This window comes from Pongo abelii, chromosome 8 (assembly GCF_028885655.2).
Source record: "Pongo abelii isolate AG06213 chromosome 8, NHGRI_mPonAbe1-v2.0_pri, whole genome shotgun sequence".
Classification (NCBI taxonomy): domain Eukaryota; kingdom Metazoa; phylum Chordata; class Mammalia; order Primates; family Hominidae; genus Pongo; species Pongo abelii.
In genome coordinates, this window is record NC_071993.2 from 7,365,023 (window position 1) to 7,383,843 (window position 18,821).

General features: G+C 41.9%; 1 protein-coding gene across 7 annotated transcripts in view; it reads right to left on the minus strand.

The window, feature by feature from the left end:
- SFMBT2 (Scm like with four mbt domains 2) overlaps window positions 1-18,821 on the minus strand; it is a 249,971-nt gene that overhangs the window by 127,568 nt on the left and 103,582 nt on the right. For all 7 annotated transcript variants that reach the window (XR_008510264.2, XM_054521895.2, XM_054521894.2 and 4 more), the window contains one exon: window positions 394-482. Coding sequence is in view for 6 of the 7 variants with exons in the window: in XM_054521895.2 (XP_054377870.1) it covers window positions 394-482 (89 nt within the window). In the remaining variant the exon portion in view is untranslated. The remainder of the gene's footprint in view (window positions 1-393; window positions 483-18,821) is intronic.

Below are 18,821 nucleotides of genomic sequence, written 5' to 3' on the forward strand. Positions count from 1 at the left end.
AGCACATACATAATCTTGTCACCTGTTCAAAACAGTGATTCTACAGGAGTTGATTTATATTCACTCATATAGCAAAGAGGCTTAAAGGTATATAGGACAGTAGGAAGACATCCTAGCTTCACAGTATTTTAAATCATACTGTGATTTAAAAATTGGATTCACATAGAGCAAATTTTCCATTTGCTGATTGCATCACAGGGGAAGTTTCATCAATGCCATTCAAATCAGTCACCTAAGTAATTCAGGACAAAAGAGGAGGGGAGGCTATTTGGATGGCAGTGTCTGCGGAAAGCACGCATCTGCTGAAGGATATATGCAAAGGTGCTGTCAGGTCTGAGCTCACGTAACTGGGGTGCTTCAGAGATACATTAGATGTATAACAACAATACATACACCTTCCAGAAGGTTGGCGGGTGCTGTCCTCGAACCGGTCAAGTCACGTATGAGAAATTCTGTCCAGTCTGTGTACTTCTCTTTGATTGCTGGCAAGACAAAGGAGAAAAAAAAAAACCAAAAACACTTCAACACAGCAGCAAAGTATCCAATCAACTTAAAATCACAGCAGTTTTCTCTATGTAGGTTTGATTTCAATGTTTTTCTTAACTTTCATCACCATGCTTAAGTAAATACTAAAACTGAGACCGAAAATGTGTCTCTAAGTAGCAACTTGACACATACCACATGCCTGGGCACCAAGGAGATGAAAGAATCCGAAGTCTTACACCCTATTTAGAAACTTTTCACAAACCACAAAGAAATTATAAAGTGTACAATTCAGGAGGTTCCAAGAAGAGTGAGACCAGTGAGGCTAGGGAAATCAGAGAAAGGCTTTCCAGGTGGGAAAATCAAACCAGGCCCCGAATTACATGAACAGTTTATACAGTTTCAGAAGAAGAAGGAATTTGCAGACAGAGAAATGGGCACAAAATAACAAGAGGGTGGACTGAAGGTGAAAGGGAGAAATAGAAAAATGGGGAGAATAAGTAATCCCCTCCATATCTATGGGTTCCCCATCCCTGGGTTCAATTCAACCGAGCATCAAAAATATATGAAATAAAATGCATCTTTACTGAACATGTACACTTTTTTTTCTTGTTATTATTCCCTAAAAACTCCAATGTAACAACTATTTACATAGCATCTACATTGTAATAGGTACTATAAGTAATCCAGAGATGATTTAAGGTCTGCAGGAAGATGTGCATAGGTTATGTGTGAACTATACTATTTTCTGTTCGAGACTTGAGCATCTGCAAATTTTGGTATCCTTGGGGGTCCTGGAGCCAATCCCCCAACAGATCTCAAGAGACGACTACACAGTAAATGGTCAGGCTAGAGCACACTCCAAGCGCACAGCACTGGGAAATAATACTGAGTGGTAGGAATAAACTATGGACAGCCCAGGAAGTCAACATAGATGCTTAACAAACAGGACATCTCTGTATAAAATGAATCTGGCAATAGTATAAGGGTTTGAATGGAAAGAAAAGAGTCTAAAAGCAGGGAAACTGAGACTGTTCCAGTTATCCAAGTAGAAAAGTGATAGGACTCAAAATACGGGTGACAGCCCTGTGAACAAGGAAGGAATGTATTTGAGGCATCTTTTTTTTTTTTGAGACGGAGTCTCGGTCTTTCGCCCAGGCCGGACTGCAGTGGCGCGATCTCAGCTCACTACAAGCTCTGCCTCCCGGGTTCACGCCATTCTCCTGCCTCAGCCTCCCGAGTAGCTGGGACTACAGGCACCCGCCACCGTGTCCGGCTAATTTTTTGTATTTTTAGTAGAGACGGGGTTTCACCGTGTTAGCCAGGATGGTCTCCATCTCCTGACCTCGTGATCCGCCCGCCTCGGCCTCCCAAAGTGCTGGGATTACAGGCGTGAGCCACCGTGCCCGGCCAAGGCATCTTTTGAAAAAGAAGTACCAGACTGTGGAGGGCAACATTCTACAAGTGCTTAGAACCCAAGACCTGAGGAAAGCATATCTCTTTGGCATGTCTCCCAAGCTACAGATCTCCAAAGGCCCCACTGGGCTACATCCGCATCCCTGAGGGACCTGAGCCTTCCCAGGTCACCAAGAGATGGATGTGCAAAGTCAGCATAAATGACAGCAAGACCCCAGCCCCAGATTAACCAACCACCACAGCCAGCTCTCCATGTGGGCAGCCCGGGATCCACCCAGGACTTCACTCAGCCCCCATTAAAGGTCCAAGACCCAAGTAGTTTGTGCATTGTTTAGGTTCTTCAAAGGTTGGATGCAACCCTTCTGGCTCAAACCTAAAGCAGTGAAATTACTACAAAAGGGAAGTTGGCCATAAGGGTGTGGGGGAGATCTGGGCCCCAACGGGGGATCCACCATCACTGGATGCATGACTTTGAATAATTTACTCAATTTCTCTTAGACTCTTTTCTAGCCAATCAAAGGGTGCCAGGTTGCTAATGATATTTTGCTTATAAGGGGTGTTCTAAGGACTAAAGGAGAGACATACGCAAATAAAATATAACCAACCCAGGCACACACCAACCAATTAATAAGTATTAGCTCTTGTTTTATTATAAACATGTACTAAATTATTACATATATCTTTGTAATCTGCTGGTTATTGATTATTCATACCCATGACATCTAGATTGAAACTTCCAATGAGCTTTCACAGAACAGCCAGTAGAATGGAGGCCAACATACAAGCCAAACAGTAGCCGAACCTGCTGCTTTATCACTAATGTGCCTCTCAGTCAACATCCACCCACACGCAAGGATGATCTTCAGACCAAGAGCAAAACCAACATGCACGGAACTCAGGCAAACAAGGCCGAGTCCAGCTTTACCTTATATGGCAACGTCTTAGCCTCACCCCGCTTATAATAAAGAATAACTGATCTGTTTGTCCACTTTTATTGCTAGATTTTTTTTCTCAAATAAAATGTCACCTTCCTTATTTTATACATACATACTCACATGGAAATACAAACACAAAAACATTGTATGCTCAGCACCTTGGGAGGCTGAGCATAAAACTGTGTTCTTGTGTTCTCTTCCTTCATTATAAATGTAGTCATCATTTTTCAAATGCTACACCCTTTTTAAAAGTGGCCCTCTTGCATGGCTAGGGTCACTAAGATGAAAACAAAGATACACAAGCCAAATGAACTAAAATCTGGACTCACTTTATGCTTTACAAAGACCTTTAATTTACCTTCTCTGTTTTGTTCCGCCTAACAATGCTAACAGGTGCTTCTTCTTCACTAATTCTTGCCCAAGTTCACAGAAAAAAAAACAGTGGCCAGGTGCGGTGGCTCACACCTGCAATCCCAGCACTTTGGGAGGCCAAGGCGGGTGGATCGCAAGGTCAGGAGTTCAAGATCAGCCTGGTCAATATGGTGAAACCCCATCTCTACTAAAAATAGAAAAATGAACCGGGTGTGGTGGCGGGTGTCTGTGGTCCCAGCTACTCGGGAGGCTGAGGCAAGAGAATCCCTTGAACCCAGGAGGTGGAGGTTGCAGTGAGCCGAAATCGTGCCACTGTACTCCAGCCTGGGCGACAGAGCGAGACACTGTCTCAGAAAACAAAACAAACAAAAAAAAAACAACTAGAAACAGCCTCAAGCCCCTAAGTGTTCAGAGCCAAATCTCACATGGAGTCTTTCCAGTAGATTTTCTGATTCTCCAAAGCTTTTGCAAACAGATAAATCAGTAATTTAAATTGCAGGCATGATGGAGATAATATGAAAATGACTCACATAAGTTTCAAGATTAGGACAAAATATACAACTGTACCCCACAAATATGCATTTCCTATCTCATTACAAAAGAAGAACAATTATTATAATCCAGCGATAAATGGTCCTATGCCTAACACAGGACGTCTATATCCACTACAGGAAGAAAGCTCTATTTTCCACAGGGTTGTTTCTAACATGCGTATGATCCAAGTTAACATTTAAGTGAAAATTTTTAAAATATGTAAACACCCTATGAAGTCACTGCATAATGCTGAAATTTAAACTATCAAAGTCATAGCAAGGGCGCTCTAGGGACAGCTCTGACATTTACATCTTGCAAGCCTCAAGTTCCCAGAGGTCCTATAGTTTTCCTTTATATGTGTCTGCACAAGACTCAAGCAATCTTTTATGAGCCACAGACTATCTAAATGAATTGCTCTCCATGGAAGATGTATCTATAAAGCCATAAACGTATACAGACCACTTTAGGTTAAAAAGTAGAAAAGAAACGTTCTCAAGAATCTTGCTAATTTTATAAGAAAAACTGTATCAGTCAACATTTAGCTCTCAAAGCTCTAAATGTTCAAATGTACCATAAACCTATTACAATAAATATTGCTATAAAATAAAAACTAAGTATAACCAATTTACAATTCCTAGTCCATGGAGTTACCTTAACCACTGATTAATTCCGTTAAATTCTGGTAAATAAAAGTTGCCTTGCAATTCCTTAGAATTCATTGCAATGGAAGCTAATTGGCATTGCTCAGTGTGACCATTTAAACTTCTAACTAGAAATTTTAAAACTATAAACTTTATTCTGCAGCACGTCTGTCTTCCAAGACTCCAGCTCAGCACTCTCAGCTGTAAGCCAAATCCTTGTCTATGATCATTATCTTATTCTTCAAATTGAAGGACCAATTCACACATGAAACATCAGGAAACTCAAAACCTGCCCTGCGCCCAACTACGGCATCAAAGGTGAACTCTATGGCAGGAAAGAAATGATCAGGGAGAAAAACACTCTGCAATTTCAGGGGGAAGAAGGTTTACGCACAACTTGGTAATCATCGCTCATGCTTTCAACTGATAAAGGCAAATTCCTAGAAAGTCATAAGAAACAAACAAACAAAAAGAAACTTTTTACCACATTCTCATGAACATTTTTTCAAGGTTTTACTTAGTTATAATATTATATAAGCATTCCACTATACCTTTTAAAAATCCAAGTTCCATTCCACTAGTACCTCATTTTGGAGAGGTGCCCACATCACAGTGAAGGAAGGAATCATGAACTTGGGTTTCAGAACTCAAGTTCTGAGCTTGAGTTACACACACATATGCTTCTTGAGGACATTTAAAGATGGACCCAAATCCCACAAATGCTTTATTAGGATTATAAAGCTGCCGAGCTGGACACGGTGGCTCACACCTGTAATCCCAACATTTTGGGAGGCTGAGGCAGGAGGATCTCTTGAGGCCAGAAGTTCAAGACCATCCTGGGTAACACAGCAAGACCCCATCTCTACAATTTTTTTTTAACTTAGCTGGGCATGGTAGTGGGTGGCTGTAGTCCCAGCTGCTTGGGAGGCTGAGGCAGGAGAATGGTGTGAGCCCAGGAGTTCGAGGCTGCAGTGGGCTATGATCACATCACTGCACTCCAGCCTGGGTAACAGAGTAAGACCATGTCTGTAAAAAAAGAAAAAGCAAGCAAGCTATCTACAAATTGAGTCCCATATAAAGGCAGAAGATTAGCATCACTTTTTCAGAATTTGGGAAAATACCATTAATGTTGGATTTCAAGCCCCATGAAGTGCACATCCACGTAGAGTCCGAAGCCGGGTCACCTCTCAGGGATGTGACCTGTGTAGACCGGCCTGTGAGTACAAAGCCCTTGGTCAGGGCTGCCCATGCAGGCAGATGATGAACAAGGAGACCCATGCTGGGGTCAGTAGGACAAACACTGTCAGCCTAGGTTCCTCAATGCCTTCCCACGTCACAGTAGAACAGACAGGTCTGCTGAGACCAGCCGCCCCATGCCTACCCATTCTCTGAGAGATGGGGAGAGTAATTACAATGAAGAGAAAGGCCATTTTCACTCAAACACACTCTAGCCCACAGGAAGGGAGTTTGAGTCCCATCCCTATGTGCTAGCGTTTAAACACACAGGGTATTTCATTTTTTGTTGTCTTTCTGGGCAATTTTCTGAACTTACTTCCAATCAACTCTTCTTTGAATTCATTCCATGGGTCACAGTTTTCATTTGCAATGTTTCTTTCTTGCTTCTGGTAGTTCCTTCCTTCTAAAACGTTTAACAAGATGCCCTTTTCAAAACCTCTCATTACGGTAATGAGAGGTGTTTCTCCTCCCCTATTCCCCGGGTCCTCTCTGATTCCTGGGGGCTGTTTTGTTGTTTCTTCATCTCATCCTGCCCTCTTTGATCAGAAGCTTTCCTGGAGTATCTGGCCAACAATGGTCATGCATCATACTTAAATATGAAACAACAGAAACCTTGGAGAGGCTGGTGTCCTGGGCAGAGGGGTCTGACACAGAGAGTGGGCATTGGAGTAATTCCCCTTCTAAGAAGCCGCCTTCCAAACTAGCAACAGGGGTTCTCCCCAGACAATTCAGTCCATTTCTTCAGAGATGAGGCAGAGGGATAAATATCTGGTTTCTAGTCCTTGGTTGTACCCACGGCAGGGGTGGAAGAAGGACAGAATCCGTGAAGTGATCTGACTATAGGCATCCCACGGAACCCTGTGATTTTCACCCCCTGTGGGACTCCCACCCACCCAGCATTCAGTCTCCAAGGTGAGCCTCCCCAGCTGCAGCCCCCACACTAATTCAGTAGTCACGGAGCCTTATCAGCTTCCAGGCTGCCAGAAACATTGTGAAATCCCTTTTCCATTCTGGTGGCCTTTAAGTTCTTTGTGTTGTTGATATATGTACTTTTTATTTTTCCGCTACCATTTTAATGGGGTCTCTGGAGGAAAAAGAGATAAATAAGAGTGCTTAATCCACTGAAACTCCTCCCAGCTCACAAGAGAACCGAGCCTTCTCAACGAGACATCAGGTAGCAGCCTTTGACTTCTCAGGGGAAGACTTTTTTAACACTGATTTTGCTAAAGAAAAAAGGAGGCAACAGTAGACCTTGAATGATAAATGGAAGCACTTGCTCTTACTATTAAGAAAAAATGATGACAGAGTTCTTTCCCTTGGAGATTTGTAAAGGAGAACCTACATTAATTTTTCATATAAGGTTCAAATTAGATTGTTCCTACAAACAAGAAGATAGATCATAAAATGATTCAACAGGATTGACAAGCTCCTAGTGCTACCTACTAATGAGGTTCAAACACATAGATAAAAGTATTGCTGTCTTTAATAATGAATGTAACCCAGATGAAGATATAACTTGTGAAGAATGTCAGAAAAATTACACTTACACAGACACACACCCCTTAGTACCTGTCATATAAAGATTGTTGGAGGACGAGTTTCATTTCAACCTTTCAAAGACTTTCAGTTGTAAAAATACACTTGTATGATTAAGAAAAGAAACAGTATCATTTTGTTGTAAAGAATAAGATTTAGGTGGGGCGCAATGGCTCATGCCTGTAATCCCAGCACTTTAGGAGGCTGAGGCGGGCGGATCACCCAAGGCCAGGAGTTCAAGACCCATCTCTACTAAAAATACAAAAATTAGCCGGGCATGGTGGCGGGTGCCTGTAGTCCCAGCTACTAGGAAGGCTGAGGCAGGAGAATTGCTTGAACCTAGAAGGTTGCAGTGAGCCGAGATCGTGCCACTGTACTCCAGGCTGGGTGACAGAGCAAGACTCTGTCTCAAAAAAAAAAAAAAAAAAAAGAATAGGATTTAACAAAGACATTATCTAAGAATTGTTGGAAGCAAATGACACAGCCCTGTCACAGTAATGACATTAGGGCGAAAGGAGTCTCACTCTATCTGGAATGCAGTGGTGTGATCTCGGCTCACTGCAACCTCCACCTCCTGGGTTCAAGTGATTCTCCTGCCTCAGCCTCCCAAGCAGCTGGGATTACAGGCACCCACCACCATCTCCAGCCTCAGCTTCCCGAGTAGCTGGGACTACAGACACGCCCTACCACATCCAGCTAATTTTTGTATTTTTAGAAGAGACCGGGTTTCACCACGTTGGCCAGGCTGGTCTCGAACTCCTGACCTCAGATGATCTGCCCGCCTCGGCTTCCCAAAGTGCTGGGATTACAAGTGTGAGCCAACGTGCCTGGTCAAAGTATTTTTTTAAAATATGAAGGTAAAGCTAATGGGATTTGCTAATGGGCTGCAAGAGAAGTAGAACACAGAAAGGTCCCTGGGGCTTTCTGGCCCAAGCACTTGAAGAATGGAGTTGCCCTTTACTGAGATAAGGCAGATTCAAGGGATGCAAATACCAAGGGCAAGCTCCACTGGCCCTCACAGTCGTTAAGATCATTAAGATGACTATGAGATACTGCATCACAGCTAGACTGCATAATAAAGAGACCCAAAAACACTGCCACAGAGGTGCAAGCACAGTCAAAGTTCCTCTTTCTCTTTCTCTCTCTTTCTCTCCCTTTCTCTCTCTCTCTCATCCAGGGCAGGTGATATAGGGTGACACAGAGCTCTGCTTCCCAAGATATGTTAGGAGCCCAGGGTCCTTCAATCCTGTCACTCTGCTCTAAGTGGGGGCAGAGAAACAGATGGTTCAGCACATCCCGGCCCATGGAAAGAGGGAAAGAACATAAGTAAAGATGAACAATTTCCATCTCATCAGTGACGCTGATGTATATCAGTGATGTATATCGCAGACATCTCTTCCTTGCTGGGCATGGCCACATCTCATAGTAAAATAGGACCCCAGGAGTTCTCTGGAGCAGTGAGCTAGGACAGAGCCCAGCTGGAGGTACTGAACCCACATTCATTCAGGTTCCCCATGAAATATGTACTTCCCCATTGCTAGGGTAGGGGAAGGTACTGTAGTTACTGCTTATCCCTTAATATCATGGCTGTTTTCTATGCTTACAAGAAAGGAGACCCACAAAATGGAAGGATCCTTCCAATAAAAAGCATGCAAAGGTTCTTAACTCATCAACAGGTCTGGGATGGACTCCCCAGGGATTACAAGCCCATACAATGAAATACAAGGCTGTGAAATACGTCTGAGTGTGTATGCATATGTCTGTATGTGCGTCTATGTGCGTGTATGTGTATGTATATGTGTGTATGTATGTGTATATGTGCATGTGTATACATGTATTTGCATATGTGTGTGCATATGTGCGTATGTATATGCGCATGTATGTATATGTGTGTGTGTGCATATGTGTGTGTGTATGTGTGTCTGTGTGTGTGGGTCTAAGACCTCTTCCAAGAAGCTTCATTGGATTCATCAGATTCTCAAAGAGCTCCATGACCCCGAAAGGATTACGAACAACTACTGCATAGAAAATGTTATTACATTACAATGTAGCTTTGGGCTGGTCACGGTGGCTCACGTCTGTAACCCCAGCACTTTGGGAGGCCAAGGCGGGTGGATCACCTGAGTTCAGGAATTCGAAAGCAGCCTGGCCAACATGGCGAAACCCCGTCTCTACTACAAAATACAAAAATTAGCCCAAATCAACAGAATATACATTCTTCTCAGTGCCACATGGCACTTATTCTAAAACCATAAAAACCCCAGAAGAAAACCTAGGCAATACCATTCAAGACACAGGCATGGGCAAGGACTTCATGACAAAAAAGCCGAAAGCAATTGCAACGAAAGCCAAAATTGACAAATAGGTTCTAATTAAACTAAAGAGCTTCTGCACAGCAAAATAAACTATCATAAGAGTAAAGAGGCAACCTATAAAATGGGAGAAAATTTTTGCAATCTACCCATCTGACAAAGGGCTAATATTCAGAATTTATAAGGAACATAAACATATTTACAAGAAAGAAACAACCCCATCAAAAAGTGGGCAAAGGATATGAACAGACACTTCTCAAAAGCAGACATTTACATGGCCAACAAAGATATTTAAAAAAGCTCAACATCGCTGATCATCAGAGAAATGCAAATCAAAACCATAATGAGATACCATCTCATGCCAGTCAGAATGGTGATTATTAAAAAGTCAGGAAACAATAGATGCTGGCGAGGCTGTGGAGAAACAGGAATGCTTTTACACTGTTGGTGGGAGTGTAAATTAGTTCAACCATTGTGGAAGACTATGGCAATTCCTCAAAGATCTAGAACCAGAAATACCATTTGACCCAGCAATCCCATTTATTTCTATATTAAACATATGTGTGCATGTGTCTTCATGGTGGAATGATTTATATACCCAAAGGAATATAAATCATTCCACCATAAAGATACATGCACAGATATGTTTACTGCAGCAGTATTTACTATAGCAAAGACATGGAGCCAACCCAAATACCCATCAATGGTAGACTGAATAAGGAAAATGTGGCACATATACACCATGCAGCCATAAAAAAGAATGAGTACTACGCAGCCATGAAAAGGAATAAGATCATATATCCTTTGCAGGGACATGGATGAAGTTGGAAGTCATCATCCTCAGAAAACTAACACAGAAACAGAAAACCAAACATCGCATGTTCTCACTCGTAAGTGGGAGTTGAAGATTGAGAACACACGGACACAAGAGAGGAGAACATCACACACCAGGGCCTGCTGGGGGATGGGGGGTGGAGGGGGGAGGGAGGAAACTTAAGAGGACAGGTCAACAGGTGCAGCAAACCACCATGGCACATGTAACCTATGTAACAAACCTGCACGTTCTGTACATGTATCCAGCTTTTTTTTTTTAAGAAATAAAGAAAAAATAAACATTAAAAGAGACTAAGCAGGCTACACTCACACTGAGTAACAAATATCCTAGGGAGTATCTGCCACAGATGGATGACAGACTCCCACTCTCATTTCAAGGGGCTGAGTCGTTCACTCCAACTTCCAAGGTAGTCTTTTGACAACATTCCTGGTCAACCCTCAGGCTTCTCATTCAGTGTGCCTGCATTTCACACTGCCCCTTCACACATACTTTAGAACACCTCCTCAACCCCTGCCCACCCAGCCCGGGAATTTCCCTCCCATGTGGTGCATGTCACACATCACAGTATCTGCCCAGCTGTTCCCTACCGCTTCTGACAGCCCACTGCATTCCGTGAGGATGGAAAAGCATTACTCTTGTTCAAACTTTCTCCTCCAGGCCCAGCATCGTCTCTGGCACTGAGCAGAAATCTAATAAACAATTGGCAAATGCACAAATGTATTTTTAAGAATGTTTTATATTTAGTGAGTTAGAGCACTGGATTAAAGGTTAAACGACTTTCTGGACTATTTCTGTCATTAGCTGCAAACTCCAAGAGAGCTGCTTAGACTGTTTGGAATTTAGCATTATACAGTTAGAAAGATGATAAATTGCTTCTACTGAAAACACACAGGCTGATTGTTTTCCTTTGTGTCGCACAAAAGTCCAGATATTGGAGAGAAAATAAAGATCATTAAGACACAGTCCTCATGTTCAAGAAGTTTCATAAGGAAAACAGGAATGTAAGCAGGTAACTCAGAGAGGGAAGGAGTAAACCCCAGATACTGTGGAAGCCGTGGGCCAGGGCCAGGATGCTTCCCAGTGGAGGCAGTTGAGACCCGTGCCTTCAACGAACAGAAGTTCCTTCGCTGAAAGTCTCGGGGAAGGGAATAGTCAGCATAAAGAACGTCATGTGCAAATCAGCGTGAGGCAGTTATTAGTGTCTTTATGTCATGTGCAAATCTAGCAAGACACTGTGGACTAGTTGCCAGTCCCTCTACAGGGATCGTTCTGAAAGGAGAGATGCCACAGAAACGCTGATGGGTCAAGCAGCTCTTCCAATCATCAAGTGAGGAATGAAGAAAGCCTGAACTCATGAGAGAGCAGAGGAAACCCGGGAGGGACTGGAACAAAGTCCAGGCACAGAGGCCCAGAGGCCTGAAGGGGCCTGGGCTGTATCTACACACTTTGTCATCAGCAGTTAGTGGCACACTTTCCACTGAGGCAGTGGGGGCAGGACCCCAGGACAGGTGAATTCGCAGAACACCAGCCAGGGGCATCTCCGCTGCCTCCACAGGACAAACCAGAGACTGCAATGAGAGGGGAGGAGCTATAGCTCCAAGTTGGGCCATTTACTGTTCTGAAACGCAGAAACCGGTATTTCTTGACATGGGCTCCCCAGAAGTCACCTAGTATGAGAGCCACGCCTCTCTACAGATGCTAGGAGTCCCCATCCCGGCCTTTCCTGGGGCTGCTGAAAGAAAAGGGAGGAGAACTGCGTGGCTCTAGACTATCGAAGGGGAAAAAAAAACACTGGTTTAGAATTTTCTTAAAAACTGTTCTGGGCTGGGAGACCTCAGGAGTTAACCTAGCATAGTTATGCAGACTAGAACCTCCACTGACCCCAAGCGAGAAGCGAGGTGTGGACTGGGGGAAGCACAGAGACTGTCATAAGCCTCAATATGGTCCCAGTCATAGGTCCACAATTCCAACCAGATAACAACAGAAAACTACCAGAGAACAACACAAATCCTCTGGCAAGGTGATTCCATGACCTACCTTGATAACTCGCTTTCCTTTCTCCACTTGCGGAAAATGCCCTCTTAATTCCAACCTAAATCTTCGTGCCTGTGTCCTCAGCTTCCCTCCTTTTTTGCCAAAGTCCCTGTACAACCTACAACCAGATAGTTACTCGTTTGCTAATAAGACAAGGCACCCTCCCTCTTCTCTCATGTAGTTGAAATATTTCAGCAACAAACTCAGTTCTTATAGTCTGAATTCATCTTCAAAATGTTACTATTACCCCAGTCATAGTATTTGCTTCAATAGCAATGCTGTGGGGATTCACATTAACTAGTTAGCCACAAAGAGAATAAATGTCACTCCACATGCTGAGGAGCAGAGTGGGAGCTCACAGCTCCAAACGTGGCTGTGACATCAACCCTTGACCCTTGGCATAACCCAGGGGAAGTTCCTAAACACGACAAGCCAGGGTTTCCATGACTATCCTGTAAGCAGAGATGCATGCCTGGGCAATTAACTGGCTTGATTCTTGTTTTTATGAGAAAGAAGGTCTAGTAAAAGTGATTGATTACAAGGAGCATTCCAAAGTGCGAGAATCGTGACTCAACATCATAAATCAGGTTATTAAAGGAAAACTGTTGAGAAAGAACAAAAATTATGACATGCCTTTCCCTCCTCAGTTTAGGTGGAGCTGAGGAGTCCCTGCGCCTAAAATACAAGCTGCATTTGGTTTGTAAGCACCAGTAGGAATGAAAGGAGGTGTATTTGAATAACTGACTCCCTCACTCTCTCTCTCTTTTTCTTTCTTATCAATAACAGAATAGGAAATTTAGAATAAGTAAAGTTCCTAAGGTTTTGTCTTCTATGATTCTTCAAATAGACAAATCAAAAACACTATATCATAAAACATTTCAATAAAAACTTTGCAAAAGGGTTACAATGTTAAAAAAAAAATGCTGCACCTGTAGCTGTCAATAAGTCATTCTGAGGCTGACTGTAAGTTCTGCCTGCTTTATTTCATAACCAGAATGCATTTGGATTATTGCATGTGGCAGTTCTTAAAAAAGTCAGTTGTAAACAGACCCTGAACAAATTCCCTGAATTTTTCTTCTATCAATTACATGAGATCAAATTATGTTTGTGAAAAATGAAGCTTTACTACTAGCAATTATTTTCAAGCAATGAAATGCAGCAGATATAAACTTACGGTTTTCTTCCTGTTAACACTAAGACTGTATTAGATGAAATTTATAGTTGTTTAACAAAACAAAAACTATTATGTCAGTCTTAGAAGCAGTAATTCATCAATTTATGTAGAGCAAACAATTCATGCCAGATGAGTAGAGAGAAATAAATTTCCTACTCACTTTGCAACCATTATTCTTTCCACCACGGAAAGATGGGGTAATCTGAGATTAAAAAGAGAGAGAGAGACAGAGAAAAAGAGAAAGAGAAAGGGTGGTGTAACAAAACAGGGCCTTATTTAGACACTTAATCTAACCACAACCTAGAATTCACTTATCCAGTAATCATAAGCTCTTGGTGATTTCTGTCAGTATATCCAGTATTTCAATAACCCCAATACAATAAACTACTGAGATTTAAAACCAGTCCAAAATGCCCCTTTCAATAACCACTCCTCATCAAAATTCTTATTTCTTTAGAATATTTTCTGCACGAAGAGAAAGGGCGAAGCAATATTTCATTACCATTTTAGAATGATTTTGTAAGCAGGGATATAAATGTAGTCACACATATTTATGCCGGATAGGAACTTATCTTGCTTGACCACATAAAAAGTTAGGTTACATGGGAGTGGAGAAGATCAGAGATTATTTCATTGTTCTTTCCTCTCATTTCCCTTCCTGCATGTTACTAAGGATCCCGCGACACCCGACAGAAGGTGCTGGCCGAAAGGCAGGAGCCCACGATAAATGAAGTGCTCTCTGCATGGGCGAGGTAGGCCACGGAGATGGCTCTTCAGCACAGGGAGCAGCGAAACAGAATGAACCCAAGCAAATCACTCACTGACATGGTTTGGCTATGTCCCCACCCAAATCTCATCTTGAACTGTAGCTCCCACAATTCACTTGCGTCTTGGGAGGGACCCAGTGGGAGGTAACTGAATCATGGGGTGGGTCTTTCCCATGCTGTTCTTGTGATAGGGAGTAAGTCTCACCAGATCTGATGGTTTCATAAAGGGGAGTTCCCCTGCACACGCTCTCTTGCCCATCACCATACAAGACATACCTTTGTTCCCCTTTGACTTCCACCATGATTGTGAGGCCTCGCCAGCCATGTGGAACTGTGAGTCCATTAAACCTCTTTTTTTATATACAAATTACCCAGTCTTGGGAATTTCTTCATAGCAGAGTGAAAACGGACTAATACACGTACTAAGGGGCTTGGTTTTCTCAATATGGTTACAAGGAGTCCCTAACTTAACAAACGGGTTATGTTCCAAGGGACCTTTAACAAATCAGTGTCAGAACTCCCAAACTCATTTGAGTAACAGCAATAGTTGAGTGAGGAATGGCTGTCCAGGCCCTTAGACTTTACAGATATGAAATATACTGAATATGATTTAACTATGCCTAAATATCCTATCGATGCCGTCCATCAGAGAGAGAAATTCTAACTCCAAAGATGCATGTCAAAAACAAACTCAGGAAAGGAGAAGGAAATCTCTTGTCTGGACAGAGAAGAGGGACAAACACCACCAGGTACCAAAGTACTACTAAATCTACATTTGGAATAAGACAGGTCCCACCCTGTGCCTAAAGGAGACAGCTCTCCATGTCAGTCACCTCCTAATTATGTGAGAAGAAACAGGACAGTTGCGCCCCTGGGAGGACAGGCTCCAGAAACAGCATGGCAGGAGGACCAACAGAGTTATCTTCCTCCCTTTTCTTTTCAGGAGTGACAACAGGAGCATCAGCTCCTAGCTCAGAATCCCTCTCCTTCTACAGAAAGAGCGCCTGTGTTCATTAGTAAAGCATTAAACTGGAAGTTCTTTTAGCAAAACTGTGAAAAAAGGCATTGCAAAAAAATTCTACCCATGCTACTTACTCGGGTAATTACTGAATCTCAAAAATAAACCTTCAAGGATCAACCTACAATTAGGGAGGCAACATCACCTGCAATCGTCTTCTTTCCATGTGCAAAGTACTTGGCATGATGATTAAATGACAGGCTATCAGCATTGAAGCCAGTGTGCTATATTCTATAAATGATATTTAGGTTCTTTTACAGCAGCTTTTTCCATACATGAACAATAACTCAGCAGTGTCTCCCTTCCCGAGTTCCTGTATCCTGTCACTAATTAAGTACCTGTGGGTCCTCCACTATATTATAAACTCCTGTGAGAAACAGGGATGATATTTTATTGGGCCCACCTCCAGCCCCCTAGCAAGCTGTCTCTGACTTGCGTAGTATTCAGCAAGCATTGAACAAGGAAATAAATATTCCCAAGGTGCACCATTATGGTAGGCATGATGCAAGGAAACAGGAAAATTGATCCCTGTCTAGCCAGGAAGGAAGATCATCCAGACAGAGTGAAATCAACGGGAAAACCAGATACCTAACTGGCAGTCTGGGGCAGCCTTATCGGTACTGCACCATTGACTTAGCAAAGGTCTACCCTTTCGGGAGACTCAAATTTTCTAGAAGAATGCAGGAGACGCAAGGCGATAAAAGTAGAAATGGCACTGGATTGAACTGGTTATGTTCCAATTTCTGCACATTTTGTGACTCCAGTGAAATCACTTAACCTTTCCAAATCCCTCATTCCTCATTCAGAACAGCAGGAACAGTGTGGGGAAGTGAAACAAAACCATCTCTATGGGTTGCCCCAATTACTAGAACACAATTCAAAGCAGAGTTTGAAAGAAATTAGCCTTCAGTGTTACACATATTTGATATAGCTCATTTATTTACTAAACTCTAAGTATTTCAGATCAACTTAAAATGGACTCATTTTCCAACTGACTTAGAAAGGCAGCCTATCATTAAGCCATACCTGTACCTTAATGTTGCAAAGATTCAATTTATGTTCATAGAGGTCAAAAAGAAGCCATTAACCATGCCCCAGTCAATGACAAGTGCGTGGAGTCAGTCTTCAGTTAGAAGCACACACAAAGTGCTCTCCGGCAGGCTTCAGTGAACTGTGCATGGCTTTCAGGCCAAACTCCCCCCCTCTCCCCGCACTTGCCTGTGTTTGCAAGGCTCAGAAGCCAAGAGTGTTTTTCACATTTTTAAATGGTTGGAAAAGTCAATATTTCATGACATATGAAAATTATATGAAATTCAAATTTTTGTGTCCGTAAATAAAGTTTATTGGAGTACAGCCACGTCATTCATTTATGTATTGCTCACGGCTGCTCTCGTGCCACAACAGTGAACTGAGTAGCGGCAACAGGAACCAGATGGCCCACAAAGCCCAAAATATTTACTCTGTGGCCTTTTACAGAAAAAGTTCGCTAATCCCCGCTGTAGAGTTTCCAGAAGAAGCAGGTATTATAAGAGTAGGATATGATGGATCAGATAATATCTATAATTCATCAAATCAAGGATGCTTTAAAAGAATTAATAATAATCATCTACAAATATAATATATGCCACAAATAGCAACTAAAAAAAAAGTGATACAGAAGATGAAGCCAAGAAAAGGAAAAAAAAAAAAAAAAAAAAGAAGAAAAGAGAAAATGATATGACAAATGACAGAGGAAAAGAGAAAACATTGTCCCTGCTCCAGGATGTTCTGTGCAATGCTAGCAACTTCTAGATTATCAATAAGTGTGTTACTATACTGGCTCAAGTTAAAAATGCATGTCATTTATATTGGGTATGGGGAGGGAGGAAACAGCTAAAATTACCAAGCCACCATCCTCATGCCAAAGCATCCCTGATAACCACGGGGTACTAAATATGGCATACCTTAGGGCAAAATGTCCCTTAAGTCTCACTATTTATACAAAAATATTCATGCAAACAGCACTTAGAAAAATATAAATTTTAAAAGATACCATTTACATAAGCTTCAAAACACATACAATATATAAGAATAAATCTTCTAAAAGGTAGAAAAGTATTAAACAGAAAATTACAATGCTTTATAAAAATACATCAAAGAAGATGTAAACAAAGGAAATACATACCATGTTCATGGATTAGAGAACTCAGTATTATAAAGATGTACATTTTCCTTAAAATGATTCAGTCGACCCTATTCCAATCCAAATCCCAACAGATTTCTTTTGTAGAACTGGATAACCCAATTCTAAAAATTATATGGAAGTAAAGTGTCCCAAGGAGAGCCAAAACACTCTTCGAGAACACCAACAAACTAGGTACCCTGCCATACAGATGACAAAAGCAGTCACACATAAACAACTTTAAAGATACAGTATAGATAAAGAGAACAGACAAACTAGTGAAATGAAATAGAGAAGTCAAACAAATAGACAAACCTGATTAATGGTTAGAACTGGCTCCATACATCAGTGGGGGGAGAACAGACTCTCTAATAAATGGCTCTAGGACAACTGGTTTATCCATACGGAGAAAAAAGAAATTAGTCTTCTGCTACATGCACTACCTGAAAATCAATTCCAGTTGAACTAAGGACTTACATGTGAAAGGCAAAACTACAAAGCTGTTGGAGAACAAGAATATAGAATACATTTTTGCTATCCATGTGGAAGAGGAAAAGATTTCTTACTAGAGACACAGAAAGCATGAAAGATCAATAAAATCAGCTTAGTAAAATTAAGAATTTCCATCCACTAAAAAGTCATTAAAAAGAAAACTACAAGCCACAAACTATTAAAAGCAAGAATTTCTGCTATAATATCATATAGCTGTTCCTGAAAAGTGTCCCATTTTGCAAATATGAGTGCTTAAAATAAGACAGTTCATGAAAACTAAGGTTTAGGGAAGAATTCCCAAAGCCACGTAACTTACAAAAATAGTAATAATCCTAACATCCTCACCATAACATTAGCATGTAAGCCAGGTGCAGCAGCTCGTGCCTATAGTGCCTGAGACTCAGGAGGCTGAAGCAGAAGGACTCCTTCAGACCAGCCTGGGCAACAGAGCAAGACTCCATCTCTATAAAAACATTTTTTTTTTTAATTAGCCAGGCCTGGTGGTACACGCCTATAGTCCCAGCTTCTTGAGAGGCTGAGGCCATAGGATCACTTTCAGCCCAGGAAGTAGAGGCTGCAATGAGCTATGATTGCACCACTGCACTCTGCAGAGCGATGGAGAGAGAGACCGCATCTCAAAAAACAAACAACAACAAAAATTTAGCACCTATTAAAAGGCATGTTACATACCTAATAAATACTACAATAAATTTAGACCTTTTCCTGAAAAAAAAAACTGAAAGGTGGAGGTTACTTGATGGAGAGAAATATAAGGAAGTCTTGAAAATGCTACATTAATGGGGACAAGGACAAATGTCCAAGGATGCAGGAGACGGGGACATAAAACTTCCAAGAAAAAGCACATGGCCCAAGGT